General features: G+C 38.9%; 2 protein-coding genes across 3 annotated transcripts; one reads left to right on the plus strand and one right to left on the minus strand.

Annotated features, from left to right (window-relative positions):
* Positions 1 to 257: 257 nt before the first annotated feature.
* On the minus strand, positions 258 to 3,949 carry LOC113303650 (pre-mRNA-processing factor 17-like). Of its 2 annotated transcripts, XM_026552697.1 has the most exons (2): positions 2,148 to 3,949; positions 258 to 664 (listed from the first exon to the last, which is right to left on the minus strand). In XM_026552697.1, the coding sequence occupies exons 1-2, from the start codon at positions 3,905 to 3,907 to the stop codon at positions 658 to 660; spliced, it is 1,767 nt and encodes a 588-aa protein (XP_026408482.1). In that variant the 5' UTR covers positions 3,908 to 3,949; the 3' UTR covers positions 258 to 657. The 2 variants fall into 2 exon arrangements, with proteins under 2 accessions (XP_026408482.1, XP_026408483.1); XM_026552698.1 differs by lacking the exon at positions 258 to 664 and having other exon boundaries at positions 2,144 to 3,949.
* A 519-nt stretch (positions 3,950 to 4,468) lies between these two features.
* LOC113306280 lies at positions 4,469 to 6,631 on the plus strand. The gene is made up of 4 exons (XM_026555236.1): positions 4,469 to 4,713; positions 4,835 to 5,165; positions 5,259 to 5,432; positions 5,864 to 6,631. Exons 1-4 carry the CDS (start codon positions 4,469 to 4,471, stop codon positions 6,629 to 6,631), a joined length of 1,518 nt encoding a protein of 505 aa, XP_026411021.1.
* Positions 6,632 to 20,796: the final 14,165 nt, after the last annotated feature.

Genomic DNA, 20,796 nt, shown 5'->3' on the forward strand with positions numbered 1-20,796 from the left:
TAAGTCTACTATGTACTGGCCTATTCCTCCAATTTGGCTATTTTCAGTTGTTGAGGGAGATCATTAGCCTTTTTTTGAAGGTCTTCATCTCTAAAGAAAAAAAAAAGATATGGCCGGGGTATGGGTGTGGGGGCTATAAAATTTTCGGAGATGCTATCCGAAATTGATTATGATGATAATAATGATGCTTAGTGCAAATTATCCTTTTTACGAAGGATTTTCTCTTGATGAAAGAAAAGAATTTTCCGAACGGTGGATGCATAATCAAAACACCATCTTTCTAATTACACGTATTCCTTTTATGTGCTTTTGAGGTTGTCTTCCTATAAACTGAACTGTTCTTTTCTCTTTGTTCTTCTGCCGGGTTATTTTCTAATAAACATGGAAAATCAACAATAGACCGACTCTCTAGTCTGTACTGTCCATGAAGAAGAAGCTTAGAAGCACATAACAGAGTTTCTCTAGCAGCTTGACTAAGAGGACGAGAGGTTTAGTCATCCTCAACGACACAAGGATATCATAAAATTCTAGTAAGCATAGTCGGGGCAGTCATTTAACACTTTCGTGGTTCCAGCTCTGTACACAGTTCGTCTCACTCTGTCAGGTGTTGTGGTCGATCAACTGCTATCCGAATCTGAGAGTCAACGGTTGAATAGACTAATCCCTGCAAGACAGATAAAGAGGATGAGAGGTTTAGTCATTCTCAATGATACAAGAATATCATATAATTCTAGTAAAGATGGGTAGTGAAAGCCTTCAATAGAAAACACTAAGAGATCCAGAGGAACACACTACGCTATCAACAAGTTTTGCAACGAAGAACAGCAAACTTCATCGCAATTCCAACACTAGTAATGAGCAATCATAGATTCGACAACAATGTTGTAAATCTCATGTTACATCTAAATTATAAAAGCAATTAAAAGCACAACACTGCTCAGCATATTCAGACTCAGCAGATTCAGATAATGCTGTAAGCACAACTATGCATTTCATAAATCAAATAAGCACATTGAATACATCTTTTTACCATTAGCGAAGAATTCAAACATCATTAAGAAACAACGTTAAGTTTAGGTTTCAAAAAGATAAAATAATGATACTGCGGCGTTACCGCAGCAATCTGTATACAGGGAAGTGAAAAAGCCAACTACTGATGAAGACATTGCCTTTTAAGTCATACAGGTTTTTATAATGGCGACTTCAAATGCAAGTGACAAAACGATTGTCCTGCATCCTGATTGCTTTCTAAGTCATTCCTATTGTTCTCAAATTAATAGGATGCCTGAGGTATCGTAAAGCGAAGTAAACCAACATCCAAGAAGAGGCGTATAAAGAGAATTAAACCAACATCCAAGAAGCGGTGAAAAATTCAACACAATGTTCTACCAAGCTGACTCGCCAAACTGAGTCGCGAGTTGAGCTAGCGCGAATTGTGCATCAGCATCACCCAGCGGTCAGACTTTCAACAGCAAACCACTCCGCATATCCCCGCATTGGGAGATCATATCTCATTCACACGGTCCATTTCGTGAAAACGTTACAGGGATGTCCTTATTGTGATATTTCCGACCATGCAAAGATTTCACAAAATGGAGAATGAGTGAACGAGAGATAGTCTCCTAATATCGGAAGTGCAATGGTTCGCTGGGACATCTGACGTCTTGGAAATGGTGATGTGAACTGTACACACTGAGTTAACTCGCCCATCGGATTGGAGGATCAACACGGCAGAACAATGTTTAGAATGATTCACCTCTTTTTTGTAACTTAGGTTCCTATGTTATGAAACCAACCAACTGTGATAATTTCCCCACCCCGCACAAAATACCCCTAATATAACTGCACCCAAGATGCATTTATAGGATGCCCATAACGGGAACTTTGGGCATTAAAAAAATATTCCAATACAGTCTAACACTTATGTCTATGTTACCGCGTGTTCCTACTTGAAGAACTTAGGGAATCAACACACAAGTTCTGGCTAATCGAAGCAGCAAATAAATAAATAAGACAGTTCTACAGATGCAGCAGTATTATAGTGCTGGCAATGTGATTATAAGAGGATGTTGGATATTATCCTAAAACTCAGGCTCTCAAATTATGCATAAACAGAAAAAATATATTCCATTTAAAGTGATTCTTACCAGTATTTGATCAAGCCGTCCCAGCCACAAGTAGCCACTTTACTTTGTTCCAGCGGGTGCCACTCAACTCCAATACAGACACCTTCATGACACTTCAGAGTTCGTGAAACTTTGCAAGTCTTCCAATTCCAAAACCAACACTTGCCCTCACCATCTCCAGACATAACATACTGTCCGTCAGGTGAGAAATTAACCTGGCAAGCATACCCAGCCACAATGTGCCCTGCAAACATCTTTTTCTTGTTAAGCTGAAACCTCTCTCTTGTACTGTAAATCATAATCTTATTGTCTAAGCTCTGTGCTGCAAGCCAATTGGAATTAGGGTGCAAGGAAATTGCAGGCATTGAGTGCATATGAGGTTCACTAATGTACTTAATAACAACTGGAATTCCAAATTCCCACACTCGAAGAGACTTATCATCACTTGACGTAACAAATCTCCGGTTATCATCAACAAATGTGATAGTATTCACTGCCCCCAAATGCTGATCATACTCTTGTGTTATCTTCCCAGAATTCATATCCCACTGAACTATCTTCTTATCATGCATTCCAGCTAGTAAGATGTTCTGCTTATCATCATCAGGATTTTGTTTAACCACATATGGTACCTTCCCAGTTGAAAAAGTGGATATCACCTGCCCAGTTTCTGTATCCCAATACTTAATATTCTTATCATACCCAGCACTCAAAAACTTAGTCCCGTCATTAGAAAACGATATATCACGAACCGCCTTTCCATGCCCCATATATGTTCTCATACACTTACCAGAATTGTGAACATCCCAAATCTTAACCTTTGAATCCATTCCAGCTGAAAGTAGCAGATGGCCTTGTTTCGGAAAGAATCGAATGGCAGAAACACCCTTTGTATGACCACTCCAAGTATGAATCCATCTTTTTGGCATGTAACATTGATCGTTTTTCGCTTTTGCATCTTTTGGTGGTGCAATCCATGACCTACCCTGATAATCCTTCTCTTCTTTCCCATGAAACGTACTCTTTTCAGCCACAACTTCCCCAGTATTATTATCACTTCCCTTCTCCTTCTCAGCCTTTTTCACCGCATACTCTTCAGCATACTTCTTTTGCTCCTCTGTAAATTCAACTTCTACCCCTTGCTTCTTCCCAGCCCAAGGACTCTGTCTATTCTTCTTTAACCAGTTATCCGATGCAGGATTATTAACATCATCATCCACATCAACATCATTAGCCTCATCCTCTTTCCGCTCAATCTTTTTCTCGAGTTTTCTCTTTCTCTGTCTAGATTGAGGAATATTATAAACAGAAATTCCATTGTTTTTCTGTAACGCATCTAAATCACCAACATAATTGGTTCCAGATGAACCCGAAGGATCAGCAGCATAACCATATTTATGAAACGTATTATATTGTTCATCAAAAACAAATGTATCAATTGCTGCGTTTTCAACAAACCCTAATTTATGATTTCTCATACCTTGAGCTAGACCATCCTTTGCATAAGGATGAGCAGGGCCACAAATCGGTGCCCATAGTTGATCATAAGTTGGATTGTAAGCAACTACATGTTGTGCTGGATCAATAGGTTTACTGAAAATTCGATTCCTACCTGCTACTGATAAAGCAAGCATTGTATCATCGACGGTAGGAGCTGAAGATTTTGATGGAAGAGAAATTCTTGGTGGAGATGAATCTGGTGAAGGAGGGTTCTCTTCTAGATTTACCTGTTCTTCTTCGTCTTCACCATCACTCTTTGCATAGCTCTGTAGAAGATCCATTGCTACTGGTAGAGATTTCGGAGAGGTTTTAGAAGGAAGAATTGAGAGGGGTTTAGGAATTCGTTCCGGTTATTGTATTTAGTAATTTATAGAATAATTAACAAGTCCGAAGGTTGTTGGGCTTTAGATTATCCGATCCTTTCCTCTTAAGCCCACTAAAAAATTGCAACTTATTCAGAGTGACCGAACAAAATGATATTGAGTGTGAAGCACAAACATGGAGAAGTTCCAAAATACAAACATTTTAATATGATAATCTTATTTCCAGGAATTAGGGCGAATCCTTCTTAATGGAAGCTCTGTGAATCGGGGGCTAAATCGGAAAAAACTCACTTTCGTTTTTTCTACATTTCTCGAGAGTAGCATTCATTCTTCTTCGTTTCAGGTGATTCAAAGTAAATATTAATGATTGGTGGTACGAATCATGGTATCGTTAATCATTAGATGGTAGTTTTTTCGATTGAAACACACAACATTTCATTAGAAAATGGATTTATAATTAGGTCAAATCTTAAACATTCTGATTCAAATTTTGTGACGAATTATTTTGATTCTTCGAAGATGAATTCAAATTCGAAGGATGATTATGTATCTGTGTTCATTCCTGATGAAGTTATAGAAGATTGTTTGAATGAGTGGAGATACAGCTTGATCGGAAAATTGGATTTAGTGAAATTAAAGATGGAAACAGTTGAAGCATCATTGAGAAAACAATGGATTGTCAAAGGTAAAATTAAACTTATTCCTTTAGGTAAAGGTTTTTTCATCATCAAATTAGATAATGAAGAAGATAGAAGTTTAATTTGGTAAGGTCTTTGGATTGTTGAATCTCAAACATTGAAATTAAGAGCATGGAAACCAAACTTTAATCCAGATAATCAAAAAACTACTACTGCCTTTGTTTGGGTTATGTTTCCTGGTTTTAAGTATTGAGTACTGGAAGGAGAATATCATCCTGCAAATGGGTAATAAAGTTGGAAGAGCAATCAAAGTAGATGAAACTGCCTTGAAAAGAGAGAGTGGTTTTTATGCAAGTGTTTTAGTAGAAGTGGACATGGAAAAATCAATTACCAGTAAAATTAGTATTGAATCAAAGTATGGGAAATTTGAGAAGTATATCCAGATTCCTAAGCTGCCTAAGTTTTGTAATCATTGTACAGTGATTGGTTACTTAGTTGCTGAGTACAAAATGAAGAGAAAAGAACAGCAACATGAGCCAGCTAAGGAGGTCCAACCTAGAAAAGTTTGGAAACATAAAGTAAAAGAAGTTTAGATACCTTCTTCTGTTGGTTTTAATACATGTTTTCCACCATCAGAAGAAAGTCAAGAAACACCAAAATTTGTTATTCAGGTGGAGGAAATCTTTAGAGAAGAAGAGTCTATTGATGCTATAATTCATCCCATACTTCAAATTGGAGAATCTTCTCCTTCAGGGAGTTTTCACATACTACAAGATAAATCTAAAGAGCTTACAGAACTTCTTGAGGCTCAGAACTCAACTTTACTAGTTCAACAAATTCTTGATGTAAGTTCAAATACTCCTTTTGTTCAATAATGTAGTACATGTTAAACAACTAGTTAATGCTCTGCCAAAAAGTGGAGATTATGTTCCTCAAAGCTCTACGGTGGAAGTTTTGAAAGAAGGTACTAAAGAAAAAATAAAGTTTAATAAACCAGTGAGAAATGTGACAACTAGAAATCAGGAAACTCAGAAAAATGACAGTTCATCTGGTAGTTCTAAATTTTCAGGAATGAGGGGTCCTTTTTATCCTCAACATTCTTCTAAATGAGAGTATTGCACTGGAATGTCAGAGGCTTAATAAGATCTAAAGCCAGAGACAAATTGAAGAGTTTAGTAAGTAATTTTTTTCCCACTTTAATTTGGATTTCTGAACCAAAAATAAGAGTCAACTCTGATTCATGTACAAAGCTTAGACTTCTGGTAAGAATAAAAAGGTAATTCATAATTCTACTGCAACAAATAAAGGAAATATTTGTCTCTTGTGGAGTGCTTCAATAAAAGATCCCGTGGTGGTATCTATTACAAAGCAAGCAATAACAGTGGACATTGGTGGGCAACTTGTAACTGGTGTTCATGCAGACTCTTTAACCCTCAATAGGAGAAGCTTATGGGAAGACTTAACAGTAATATCTTCTTTAAATAAGCCATGGATTATAATTGGTGACTTCAATGCAGTTTTCTCTATGGAAGAGAAGAAAGGAGGCAGAAAACCATTAACTACAGCAATGCTAGACTTTAACAACTGCATTCAGAATTGTGAAATAATCCAAGCTCCAAAAACAGGATTAGAATTTTCTTGGTGTAATAATAGAGCAGGAAAGAAAAGAATTGTGTGTAATCTGGATAAAGCATTTTATAATATGCAATGTCTTGAAGCTTATCCAAGTTGGGGATATAAAGTTGGAACAATAGGTATATTTGATCATAGTCCTATGTTTGGAGCAAATGTTACACTTCCCAAACCATCAAATGTTCCATTCAGAGCTTTAAAGGTATGGATGACTCGTGAAGGTTTCAAAAAAGTTATTGAAGAATCTTGGAAAATTGAAGTAAGGGGAAATCTAGGTTTCATTTTTCTAACCAAGTTAAAACATCTCAAAGTAACAATAAAGAATTGGAACTGGAATGTTTTTGGAGATGTGAAGAAAAAACTTAAGCAAGCAGACATGGAAGTAATGAGACTATCTCTTATCTCAGATTAGTCTCCTAGTAACGTTGTTTTACTAAATCAACTAGTAACTGCTAGAGGGGTACAAGAGTTAATAACTTAACAGCAACAAGATATAGAAAGACAAAAAGCTAGAGTTATGTGGCTTAAGTATGGCGCTGCCAATACAAAGTTTTTTCATGTGAATATGAAAATAAGGCAGATGCATAATGCCATAGTGGAACTTGAAATGAAGAGGGTGAACTTATATCAACTCAACAGGGGATTGCAGACATTTTGGTGAATCATTTTGAAGCAAAATTTAAATACAAAGAAGTTAAAATTTCTGAGGAGATTTTTGATTCGGTTCCAATGGTAGTATATAGGGAAGATAATAAAAAATTAGAAGATACCCCTTCAGCAGAGGAAGTGAAGAAAGCAGTGTTTGATCTAGATCCAGATATCTCACCTGGACCAGATGAGCGTTTGTGGGTGAAAACCGTTTCTGCTGATTTTGGTAATTTTTAGGTGTGTGGATGAGAAATAAATCTAAACCATAAACAATGCACTGCACGGGAGTACTTTTGATTCGAGAGATCAATTTGTACAATCCTGGCCTAAACCAAGAAATGGTCATTCCAGGCTTGCTTCGATCACAAAGTGAAGGAGAAGGGTTGGTCTTAGGGAGGGAAGAGAAGAGAGTGTTGAGACCAGAATAGTTGATTCTGAGGGTGTGGTTGTTTATGACTTGTATCTGAAATTAGAACTGGCTAACAGAATGGAAAGCTACCAGGTGATTTCTAGATACTGTATTGTTTCTGACCAAAACTTGTTGTTTGGTGAGAATAAGTGAAGCCTATTTATACAAGTCGTATATAAACGTACCTTGGTCTCGTAGAAAGTGGAAACAATTGAGTGGTGGAAGAATATGGTAACGTATAACTTTCAGACGTTATGCTTCCATGATGAAGGAAGTGAATTCGTGTAACCGTCAGACATTACGCTTCCATGATGAAGGAAATGAATTGTTTACACAGTTACTTTTACCACCACTAATTGTCCCACTTTATGACACTTTCTTGTAATGGGTGCATTGCACGCCGCACACTGTAAACCGCTAGACCAATACCCTGATGAGCATCCCCCAGTTTGTGACATGTTTGATGTCTCGAGTGTTTTCATGGAAAACATGTAGCACTTTGCTACGTGTGGTAAGTCAAAGTCAAGGGGCTTACCGCAGGAAAATAACATGCAAGGCTATTAGGATCGTTTTGGCTAGTCGCATAAAACTTGCCACAAGTTTGTCAGTTCGGTGGCGAACTTCAATGGCTGAGATCGCATCTCATGAAGGAGGGTAGCCGTTTATTATGGCTACCTTGTATTGGCGTCTGATAATGGCTCAGTGGCGTTTTGGTATACGCCAATGGCAATGTGGCATGACTGCCATGGCTCGTGCATGCCAGTGGCATGTTGATGCAAGTGGCGCCTGGGGTAGCCATGGCTACTAGATTTAGGCAGCTGGTCGCCTGAAACTCACTACAAGTCGGTCAGTTTGGTAGCGAACTTGGATGGCTGAGATTGCATCTCATGAGGAAGGATGGCCATTGATTATGTCCATATCTTTTCGTATAGAAAAGTGGCGCCATTGGCATTAGGGGCACCTGGCATAGCCACGACGTAGCGGCATTCCAGTGGCGTAGCCGTGGCATAGAAGAATGCCAGTGGCGTGGCCGTGGCACAGCGACATGCCAGTGGCGTAGCCGTGGCAGCTGTTTTGGCATATTGGTGTTAGACCCAAATATGACTCTGGTAAAACTGGACCTGTTACCACATCAATCCCAGCGCTCTGGGAAACATTTGGCTTTGGTAGCAAATTTCCCAAATTAGGGTTTGGCATGTCGAAACCCTCATTAGTGCGTGTGGCATGCGACCGCGACATGGCGATACTTTTGTGCGAATGGCGCCATGGCTATGCCAAAGGAACTATGGAAAGGCCGTAGTGTGGAAATGTCCACAGGAGTAGGGATTGCCGTGTGGTGGCTATTTATGGCAGGTTGCCACGAAGTGGCATGTTACCGTGGCAGACTGGCGTGTTGGCATGTTACCGCGGTAGAGTGGCATGTTGACATGTTACCGCCGTAGAGTGGCTGATAGGTGTCTAAAACACCTTAATATTTATCTATTGTTTATGCTTTCTTTGCTAAGTTGTAAATTATGTATCTTATGTTTTCTTTTGAGTGTTTAGGTACTTTGGAGTCATTTAGAACAAAAGAAGAAGAAACAGCGCAAAAGTCTCATTTCATGTGCAACTGCTATTGGAGGCGGATTATTTCTCATTATTTGCTTTTATTTCTTTATTTCTATCTGAAAATCATGTCGTCTTTAGTGATGCAAATTCTGTCTGAAAAGCATGACAACTTTAGTGATGAAGAGACATTGAAGAGAAGAAGTGGATATGAGAAATAAGAGTCGGATGTTTTTGGTGGAAGAATCAAGGAAGAGCTAAGGCGTTACTACTCACATACAGGTGCTATTGGAAGCACAATGGAGGAACAAGAGTTGTCGTTCTCTGGTGGCTCGTATCAATTCTTAGGGTGCCTGGAGTCATTTGGGTATCCCTTATCTACTCTCCCTGGGTGGTCATATCCACTGCCATTCCAACACAAAACCTAAAAATCAGAGAAATATATTTGTCTTATCATAAGCTTTTATTTCTGCTCTCTTTGTCTGAACAATGGCGGATCCATTAGCTTTCATAAGGGAATCAATGGAAGAAGTGATGGGGATTTGCTGGAATTAATAAACACAGAGTTAATGAGATGGAATTGAGATAGAGATGGAGTTATTTATGGAAATGATATCGAGAAACTCACAAAAGAGGAAGAAAACTGTGAAGGGAGCAGATCGGATGCCGTGATTTGGTGATGAATGAAGTGGTTGAGTGGGATTTTCAAGTTCTGGAAGGTTCATGGAGAATGGGTTTGCCCTGAATTCTTGTTTGGTTGGAAGATTGAGAAGAATTTTTGGAGTTAGGGTTTGAACTCAGGAGAAGATGCAGGGGAATGTTCATGGTGGTTTTGTAGAGCTACAACTACAGCTATTGATTATGGTGGTTTGATAACAGAGAATGGTGGAATCTGGTGGTTGTTGTTGCAGTTAAGAATATTATGATGATGAATTAAGAATGGGTTTCGTTCAGATTCAATGAAGATTGGTTATTAAGACGATGAGCTGATACTGTATTAGCTTGAGGAACTGAGCAACAGGTGTTGCTGATAGTTAGTTAGCCATGGCTGGAGCTGAAATGCTCAGTATTGAAAATAGATGTGGTTTGTTTGCTTATAGATGGATGGATCAAGGAGGAGTTATGTGTCTTGTTGCAGCTGAGATTACAGGTACGAGTAAATATCAAGTGTTGTGGTTCTGATGGTTGAACTGGTGGGTCTGTGAGAAGTAGGAATTACATGCAAGGGTCTGAATTGCAGGTGGAGTTGTGAGGCATAGTTGAAGTGTGTTAATGAACTGGAATGTAAGTGATGATCAAGATGGTTTAAAACAAATTGGTTATGTTGTTGTCAGGTATGGGATGGAGAAGCTGAGACTGGTACTGTGGAGTTGCAGGTGAAGTAAAGTTGACTTGAATTATGAAGTGGCAGGTACAGTTTGGGTGGAATAGCTGCGAGTATCAAGGTGTTAAACTGAGTTGGTGGTGAAGCTGAGTATTGGTTTGAATTGTAGAGAAGATGGACCTGATGAATGAAGTAGAATGTTATATGCTGTATGAACTGGTGATGCCACAATTGAGTCGAAGCAGCGACTGAAATTGATAGTGCAGGTGGCTTAATTTGTTGCTGCCGGTCATAATGGTTAAGTTGGTTTGGACGAATGTTTAGGATTAGTTGGATCTGTTGTTGTTGCTGGTGCTCGGACGCTGAGAATGTATGAACTGCAGCTGAACTGAAGCAATGATGATAATATTGATGTTTTGCGAAGGAACAGGTATTGGTAGGATGGTTTACAGGGAATTACTTTGCAGGAAAAAGTGAAGCTGCAGTTGCAAAGGTGGATTTGTGGCTCGAATGTTTTGAGGAGGTGAACTAGCTGAGTACGGGTAGTAGCAGAATGGTTGTGGCAGAGTGAACGAATGAATGCAGCTACAGATGGTGCAGGTGATGATAAGACTGCAAGAATAAGCTACAGGAAGTGAAATTGCAGGTGCTTGAGAAATACAGCTGATTTGGAGGCAGATGTTTCTGTTTTGAGGTTGTGCTGCGATGCAGTACTGCAGGCAAGGAAGGAACTGAAGCGGTTAAAGTGTTGCAATGTGTAAGTTATTAACATATGGTGTTGCAACTGTAGAAGGGATAGGTCTGATGATGCCATGGGATATGAAGTTGTTTGTTGGTACTGAGAGGCACTGATATACATGGAACGATTGAATGGCGATGATTAATTGGAGCCGAAGTTGTAACTGGTGCTGGCAATAATAGTGCAAGTGAGCTGCAGAACTATGAGCTAAATATGAGGAGTGAAGCTCCACCATGGCTGCAACTGAGGGTGAAGTGCAATCAGTGTGCAAAACAAGTTTAGCATGTGCAAGACTGCAACTGTCCTAGGCCTAACTAATTCATATCAAGACCAGACAGCTTCCTACTCAGACCTGACTCACCCAGTTAGCCTCTGATTGGACCTTAGCAGATTTTCACATGGGTTTTTCTCACACATGGGCTTGGTGGACTTTTATCTAGTGGACCTTTGAAGACTTAACCTAAGAAGAGACATAAAAGGGAGGATTTCTACAACTTGGGATATCACGTATTGTACTTGGAGCTTTTGGGGAGATAGCCGCAGCTAGGGTTTGCTTTCGTTTTTATCTTTCGTCTTCTTTACTTTTATAATATGATGATGAACTCCATAATTATTATGAGTAACTAAAAAAATATTTTATTGAGGGTGATTTCAAAGCCCGAAATATGAACTCATAATTGATATGGAATATCTCGTTTTCTCGCAAGTTTAGTTATTGTTTGATTTGTACCATGCTAATAATGCTTTTGGATTGTTCCTTAATTGTTTAAGTTCGAAATTAAATAGTTATGTCACAATCTTATTGCTAGTTTAGATTTTCTTCGACCCGTAATTGTCTAGAGAATTAAACACAAGTAGCAATATGTGGATATTGATGATGGGACTTTGTTAAGTATCCATGTGTAGAAATTGACACTAGTAGGTGATTCATGATTTTGAGTTCATCACTAGGAACAACCTTATCTCACAAAACTTAGAGCATTTGTTTAAGTCACACCTAGAGAGCGTACTTCTAGGAAACTTGGCAAGTAGAGTCCGGTGGTCGAGCGCTTCCGTATCCGGTGAGCTTAGGGGATAATAACGGGATAGTTGAGCGTACTAATTATCCTAGGGTTTTTAGTAACGAGATAATGCGAAGAACGTGGTTATATATCAATTAGGTTTATATTCTGTGGTCGAGAATGATTCCTTAATCAATTCCATCTCATATTTGAATACAATTTTACAATTTCCAGAATTTCTATAACAAAATCATCTTGCTAAGAGTAATTTCAAAACAACTTTTACTTCATACCTCCCTTGGGACGAATCTGCTTTCATTATATTACTTGCTAGTTTAAAAAAAAGTAGAAAAATATTATTTGCGAGTTGACACCTCGTCAAAATTGGCGTCGCTGCCAGGGAGGCAGTGGCAAGTTTAGTTGTTATTTTTATTATTAGTTTTTATTTTTGCTTTTCGTTAATATTTCAGTTTACTAAATCAATCTCTTAGAATCTGATTTTCAGGTACTATTTCTTTGGTGAATACGTGGAGAGTGCAGACCAAGTCCTATTGGTATACGTCTTCGTTCGGGCACTTTACTAAAAGACTTCATTCGAGCAGTGAATACTCCACTTCCTCCTAGTTCTTCGTCTAGTGATTTCTCGGAATCGGACAAAGAGGAAGACAACACAATGGGAGGTCGACCACCTGCTCCGAGAACACTCAAGGATCTCACTTCTCCAAACCTTGATCAACAGCCTTTATGTATTCAGCTGAATGGAACCATTGAGTTGAAGCCGCAATTGATTCACTTGCTTCCAAAACTCAGAGGTTTAGCGGGAGAAGATCCTAATCGTCACATGTAATAATTTCATCATGTTGTGACTAGTTTGAAGCAAGCAACTGCAGATGCGGATATGGCTATGATGACAGCATTTCCTTTCTCACTTATCGATGTTGCGGGAGAATGGTTCTTTTTTTTACCTCCCGGGAGTATAACCACATGGAACGGGATGAAGAAATTTTTCCTTGAGAAGTATTTTCCAGCATCAAAAGCAGCAGTGATTCGCAAGGAAATTTGTGGTATTGTGCAAATATCGGGAGAGACTCTCTATGAATATTGGGAGCGGTACAAGAAGCTTTTGGCTTGATGTCCACACCATAAAATTATCGATCAACTCATTATTCAATATTTCTACGAGGGGTTGCTTTCTAATGAGATAAATTTGATTGATGCCGCAAGTGGTGGTGCACTCATCAACAAGACCATTGATGAAGCTACAAGCTTGTTAGAGAACATGGATGCAAACACGCAACAATTCTTCACTAGAGATGAACCAATGGTAAGGAAGGTGAATGAAGTTGGTAACTCTTCACATTTGGAACATAGAATGGGTAACATGGAGAGGATGATGCAACAAATAGCAGCTGCCGTCGTATCATCATCATACACCGAAGATGTTGAGCAGGAAAGTGCTATGTACCAAAATCAGCAAAGGCCGAGGTATGATCCGACTCCAACACATACAATCCAGGTTGGCGAGATCATCCCAATTTTATCTCCACACATCCTTAGCCAGCATCAGTTACACCAACAAGCAAGCTGTAACAAATCGTACTTTCAATCAACAAGATGGATACCAATTCTTGCAAAGGCCACGTCAAGAAACTCAAGGCACGAGTATAGATGACAAGTTGAATCTTATTCTCAACACAATGACGCAAGATAAGCAAAAGGAAGAGATGGATATGAAGGACATTTGAACACAAATGGGACAACTAGCTACTACCGTGAGCAAATTGGAAGCACAAGCAGCTGGAAAACTTCCTTCACAACCATTAAATCATAAGGAGAATGCCAATGCTATTGATCTACAATGTGGGAAGCAAGTAGAGAAGCCGGCAACATCACCGGTGTCCCATGAACCTGATTTGGAGAAATAAGAGGGTGAAACAGCCCCTAAAAAGGCTGACCCGGTAAAAATTCTAACTTTAAAACTCGTGTTTCTACTTATTCTACTCCTCCGCTTTTTCCTAACAGGTTTGCAAAGTCGAACAAGCAGACATTGTACCAAGATATTTGGGAGATCTTTAAGAAGATTGAAGTGAACATTCCACTAATTGAGGCGATAAGGAAGGTTCCTCGCTATGCAAAGTTCTTGAAGGAATTGTGCACTAACAAGCACAAATTGACCGGTAATGAGGTAATGAGTGTGGGGGAGAATGCTTCGGCATATCTTCAAAAGAAACTCCCACCTAAGTTGAAAGACCCCGGTAGTTTCACCATACGATGTACTATTGGTAAAATCAGGTTTGAACGTGCTTTGCTAGATTTAGGAGCATCCATTAATGTTACGTATTCCTCCATTTATGAATCATTGAATCTTGGACCTCTTAAAAATATCGGTATTGTTATACAACTTGCTGATAGGTATAATACTTACCCGAAAGGGGTTATTGAGGATGTTTTGGTGCACGTTAACCAACTCATATTTCCGGAGGATTTCTATGTTCTTGACATGATGGACGAAGATTCACCATCGTCTACCCCCTTGCTGTTGGGTAGACCATTCATGAGAACCGCAAGAACAAAGATAGATGTTTTTAAAGGCGCCCTAACTATGGAGTTTGATAATGAAATCATAAGTTTCAATATCTTTGAGGCTATGAGATATCCTAGTGGTGTGCATTCTTGTTTATCAATTTATATTATTGATTCTCTATCTCAACATATTTTTGAATTGAATGGTGATGATGCTTTAGAGAACACCATAATGGAGGGTTTAGGTAATGGAAAATACAAAGACCTTGAAAGTGAATTGTCTATTTGTGATGAGCTTAAAGAGGCTCTCTTAACTCATTACAAGAAGTTCCACAAAAGTATAATGCGTCTTATGTTTCTTTGCCACTTATTAATGAGAGACTTTTACCGTCGATTGTGCAGGCACCTATTATTGAGTTGAAACCTCTTCCGTATCACCTCACATACGTATATTTAGGTGATAAGGAAGAGTTTCCAGTGATCATTGCCAAAGACCTTACCAAGGTGCAAGAGGAGAAACTTGTTCGAGTGCTAAGAGAGTACAAGTCTTCCATTGGGTGGACCATTGCCAATATCAAAGGAATCATCCCTTGCACATGTATGCACCGAATAATTCTTGAGGAGGGGGAAAAACCAAAAAGAGAGGCTCAACGACGCTTGAACCCACCGATGATGGAGGTAGTCAAGTAGGAAATCCTGAAGTTGTTGGATTTCGGGGTTATCTATCCCATATCCGATAGCAAATGGGTGAATCCGGTTCAAGTCATTCAAAATAAGTCCGGATTCACGGTGGTGAAAAACGATGATAATGACTTGGTTACAACTAGAATCCAGACCGGCTGGAGATTTTGCATTGACTACCGAAATCTCAACTCTACCACCCGAAAGGACCATTTTCCCTTACCATTCATTGATCAAATGCTTGAAATATTGGCTGGACACTCTCACTATTGATTTCTTGACGGTTTTTCAGGTTATATTCAGATTGTAATAGCTCTGGAAGATCAAGAAAAGACGGTGTTTACTTGTCCCTTTGGTACTTTTGCATATAGACGTATGTCATTTGGCTTGTGCAATGCTCCAGCCACTTTTCAACGTTGTATGGTAAATATATTTTCAAATTATGTGGAAAGCATCGTAGAAGTGTTTATGGATGATTTTAGCGTGTATGGTGATTCTTTTGACAAGTGCTTAGATAACCTTGCACTTATTCTTAAACAATGCGTAGAAACTAATACTGTGCTTAATTAGGAAAAGTGTCACTTTATGGTGAATCATGGGATTGTACTAGGCCATGTTATATCCTCTAAGGGGTTATAAGTGGACAAGGTTAAGATAGATTTGATTTGGAACTTACAATACCCCACAACTGTGAGGGAGGTTCTCTCTTTTCTTGGTCATGCAGGTTTTTATAGGAGATTCATCAAGGATTTCTCCAAGATTGCAATGCCCCTGTGTTGACTTTTGTAGAAAGATGTGGCCTTTGATTGTGACAAGGAATGCAAGGAGGCTTTTGACACCTTGAAGGAGATGTTAACTACCGCACCAATTATCAAACCATCGGATTGGAGTAAGCCATTTGAGTTGATGTGCGATGCAAGTGATTATTCCGTTGGAGCCGTGTTGGGATAACGAGATGGTAAAGTTCCATATGCCATTTATTATGCTTCTAGAACTCTCAACGGATCACAAATCAACTACTCCACTACTGAAAAGGAGCTCTTGGCCATAGTATTTGCACTAGAGAAGTTTAGATCTTACTTGGTGGGTATAAAGGTGGTTGTCTTCTCCGACCATGCTGCACTACGATACTTGCTCACAAAGAAGGATGATAACCCAAGGCTCATAAGGTGTATACTCCTTCTTCAAGAGTTCAACTTGCAAATCAAGGAAAAAAAGGGCAGTGAGAATACCGTAGCGGATCATTTAAGCAGATTGGTTGTGTCCGAAGAAGCAATTCCTTTGCATGATAGCTTCCCGGATGAGCAACTCTTTGCGGTTGTTGGCACAACTCCATGGTACGCTGATATTGTTAACTTCTTGGTGACGGGACAAGTCCCTAGTTCCATGTCTACATGTCAGAAACACAAACTCAAGAAGATTGCCAAGAAATATATATGGGATGAACCTTATTTGTGGAAGCATTGCTCCGATCAAATGATCCGCAGGTGCGTTCTCGAATCCGAGTTCCAATCAATTATGAATTTTTGTCACTCATATGCTTGTGGTGGCCATTTTGGAGCCAAGAGGACAGCCCTCAAGGTTCTCGAAAGTGGTTTTTATTGTCCTACATTGTTTAAGGATGCATATTCATTTTGCAAGGCTTGTGATAGGTGTCAAAGGACAGGTAATCTAGGTGCTAGAAACCAAATGCCGCAAACACCAATTCTCGCTGTTGAGATTTTTGATGTTTGGGGTATCGATTTTATGGGGCCTTTTGTGAATTCCAATGGGAAATTTTATATACTTCTTGTTGTAGATTATGTTTCTAAGTGGGTGGAAGCTAAAGCCACGCTACTAAGGATTCTCAAGTTGTTTGTGAGTTTGTGAAGGAACATATATTTTCTAGATTTAGTACACCACGAGTGGTGATTAGTGATGGAGGTTCGCACTTCAAGAGATCCTTTCACGCTCTTCTTAAGAAGTATAACATTTCTCATAAAGTTGGCACACCGTATCATCCACAAACAAGCGGTCAAGCTGATATTTCCAACCGGGAGATTAAGTTCATCTTAGAGAAGACGGTGAACGTTACAAGGAAGGATTGGAGTTATAGACTCAATGACGCTTTGTGGGCATATATGACAGTTTACAAGACACCCATCGGTATGTCTCCTTTTAGGCTTGTCTATGGTAAACCTTGCCATCTTTCGGTCGAACTTGAACACAAAGCTTACTGGGCTATCAAGGTATGTAATATGGAATTAGATGCAGCTGGTGAATATAGGAAACTTCAACTCAATGAGTTAGAAGAGATACGTAATGATGCATATGAAAGTGCACGCATTTACAAAGAAAAGACCAAGGCTTTCCATGATAAAATGATTTCCCGAAAAAGTTTTGAAGTAGGGCAGAAAGTTCTTTTATTCCATTCTCGTCTTAAATTGTTTCTCGGTAAACTTAGGTCCAGATGGGTTGGACCATTCGTTGTTACTAATGTGTTCTCTCATGGTGCAGTTGAAATTGTTAGTCCCAAAACAGGCTGGTTTCCAAGGTCAACGACCATCGTTTGAAACCATACTATGAGCATTTTGTGACGGAGAATCACGATATGGTCACATTGAGTGATCCACTCCCTCTGGAGGAGTAATTGGAGCTGAAAGTCGGGCTGAACTTTAACCAAAGCGCTAAGTGGGAGGCAACCCACCGGTTTTGTATCTTTATCTTTTTATTTTTAAGCAAGTTTATCTTTGTTTTTCCATATCATTTACGAAATTTCCCACCTTGAACTTTACTTTGAATGACTAAATTTTACATTGAGGACAATGTAAAGTTTAAGTGTGGGGGAGCATTTATATGTTTGTAGAGTTTCATGCCTTTAGTAAAAAAAAATAAAAAATAGAAAAATGAAAAAAAAAAATTTGCTTTATACACTCCGAAACCTAGAAACATGTGCCTTTAGGATGACATTATCAATCTAAATGGATGGAACCATCTTGGCTGCAGGAGTTGAGGAACCCATTAACTAAAAGGACAGAATTATTCAAGTGATTAGAAATAATATGATAGTTGTTACCATATCTCGGAATGTCACCATATCACCTTCTGTTTTTATTTTTGCCAAATTTTTGTTTATCTAAGTGATTTGGTGGGTCACTAACATCGAATTGTTATTACTGCTAGGATGAAATAGAGTGATTGAGTTACTAAAAAAAAAGACCTAACCAATTAGACCAACCGGAATAAAAAATGACACTTTGATAGCAATATGTGTGTGTTCTCCCTGTCTCTGTCGCCTAAGCAAGCGTGGAACGCAGGATCCACGGGAATTACCATGTAATCTGCTGACAAGAAGCATGCGCTTGGATCCAAAAGATATAATCATGTTGTCAATTAAAAAAAAATGAAAATGAAAAAGAAAAGAATTTTTTTTTGTTATTGTTCAATAAAATCGAATCCTGGTTCCCTTGTATATGCCAGTTGTGTTGACAATAGAATTCAGACCAGCATCTCAATCAATAGGATTCATAGGTTCATCTTGACGGTGACCTTCAGACAGATATGGGAAACATCGTTCACTTAGACAACATTCGCAAACATCTATTTCTACATCCATCTTCTGAAACTATTCATATGTGATTGTGGTTAGTCAGATTCCAAGTATTGTGGTTTGTTCAACTTTCTGAGTAGAGCTTAATTTACTTATATATGAATTGAATTTGCATCAGGGTACTTCCACTTGTAGCCATTTTGGATTCGTTCATAAATTTGTCATAGGTAGCTGGAGTTGGAAATATAGGTTTTGTAGGTAGACCTCTTGTAAACCTTCACGAGACTATAAATCATCCACTAGGGACACCTAGGGGTTCAAAGGACTGTTATTCATGCTAAGAGTAACTGTATCTTCGGCGACATGGAGTTATATGTATATTTTAGAATTATTTTGTTTGATTTGCTCGAGGACAAGCAAAGTCTAAGTGTGGGGGAATTTGATAGGTGTCTAAAATACCTTAATATTTATATATTGTTTATGCTTTCTTTGCTAAGTTGTAAATTGTGTATCTTATGTTTGCTTTTGAGTGTTTAGGTACTTTTGAGTCATTTGGAATAAAAGAAGAAGAAACAACGCAAAAGTCTCATCCCATGTGCAACTGTTATTGGAGGCGGATTATTTCTCATTATTTGCTTTTATTTCTTTATTTCTATCTGAAAAGCATGTTGGCTTTAGTGATGCAAATTCTGTCTGAAAAGCATGACAACTTTAGTGATGAAGAGACATTGAACAGAAGAAGTGGATATGAGAAATAAGAGTCGGCTGCTGTTGGTGGAAGAATCAAGGAAGAGCAAAGGCGTCACTACTCATATACAGGTTCTATTGGAAGCACAATGTAGGAAAAGGAGTTGTCGTTCTCTAGTGGCTCGTATCAATTCTTAGGTTGCCTAGAGTCATCTGGTTATCCCTTATCTATTCTCCTTGGGTGGTTATATCCACTGCCATTCCAACAAAAAACCTAAAAATCAGAGAAATATATTTCTCTTATCATAAGCTTTTATTTCTGCTCTCTTTGTCTGAAAAATGGCGGCTCCATTAGATTTCATAAGGGAATCGATGGAAGAAGTGATGGGGATTTTATGGAATTAATCAACACAGAGTTACGGAGATGTAATTGAGATAGATATGGAGTCAGTTATGGAAATGATATCGAGAAACTCACAAAAGAGAAAAAAAAACAGTGAAGGGAGCAGATCGGATGCCGTGATTTGGTGATTGAATGAAGTGGTTGAGTGGGATTTTCAAGTTCTGGCAGGGTCATGGAGAATGGGTTTGCCCTGAATTCTTGTTTGGTTGGAAGATTGAGAGAATTTGTGGAGTTAGGTTTTGAACTCATGAGTAGATGCAGGGGAATGTTCATGGTGGTTGTGTAGAGCTACAGCTATAGCTATTGATTATGGTGGTTTGATAACAGAGAATGGTGGAATCTGGTGGTTGATGTTGCAGTTAACAAGATTATGATTATGAATTAAGAATGTGTTTGGTTCAGATTCAATGAAGATTGGTTATGAAGACGATGAGCTGATACTGTATTAGCTTGAGGAACTGAGCAACAGGTGTTATTGATAGTTAGTTAGCCATGGCTGGAGCTAAAATGCCCAGTATTGAAAATGGATGCAGTTTGTTTGCTAATAGATGGCTGGAGCAATGAGGAATTATGTGTGTTGTTGCAGCTAAGATTACATGGATGAGCAAATATCAAGTGTTGTGGTTCTGATGGTTGAACTGGTGGGTCTGTGAGAAGTAGGAATTACAGGCAAGGGTCTGAATTGCAGGTGGAGTTGTGAGGTATAGTTGAAGTGTGTTAATGCACCGGAATAGAAGTGATGATCAAGATGGTTTAAAACAAATTGGTTATGCTGTTGTCAGGTATAGGGTGGAGCAGCTGAGACTGGTATTGTTGAGTTGCAGGTGAAGTAAAGTTGAGTTAAATTATGAAGTGGCAGGTACAGTTTGGGTGGAATAGCTGCGAGTATCAAGGTGTTCAACTTAGTTGGTGGTGAAGCTGGGTATTGGTTTGAATTGCAGAGAAGATGGACCTGATGAATGAAGTAGAATGTTATATGCTGTATGAACTGGTGATGCCGCAACTGAGTCGAAGCAGCGACTGAAATTGATAGTGCAGGTGGCTTAATTTGTTGCTGCCATAGTCATAATGGTTAAGTTGGTTTAGAT

Source organism: Papaver somniferum, chromosome 8, assembly GCF_003573695.1.
Source record: "Papaver somniferum cultivar HN1 chromosome 8, ASM357369v1, whole genome shotgun sequence".
NCBI lineage: Eukaryota > Viridiplantae > Streptophyta > Magnoliopsida > Ranunculales > Papaveraceae > Papaver > Papaver somniferum.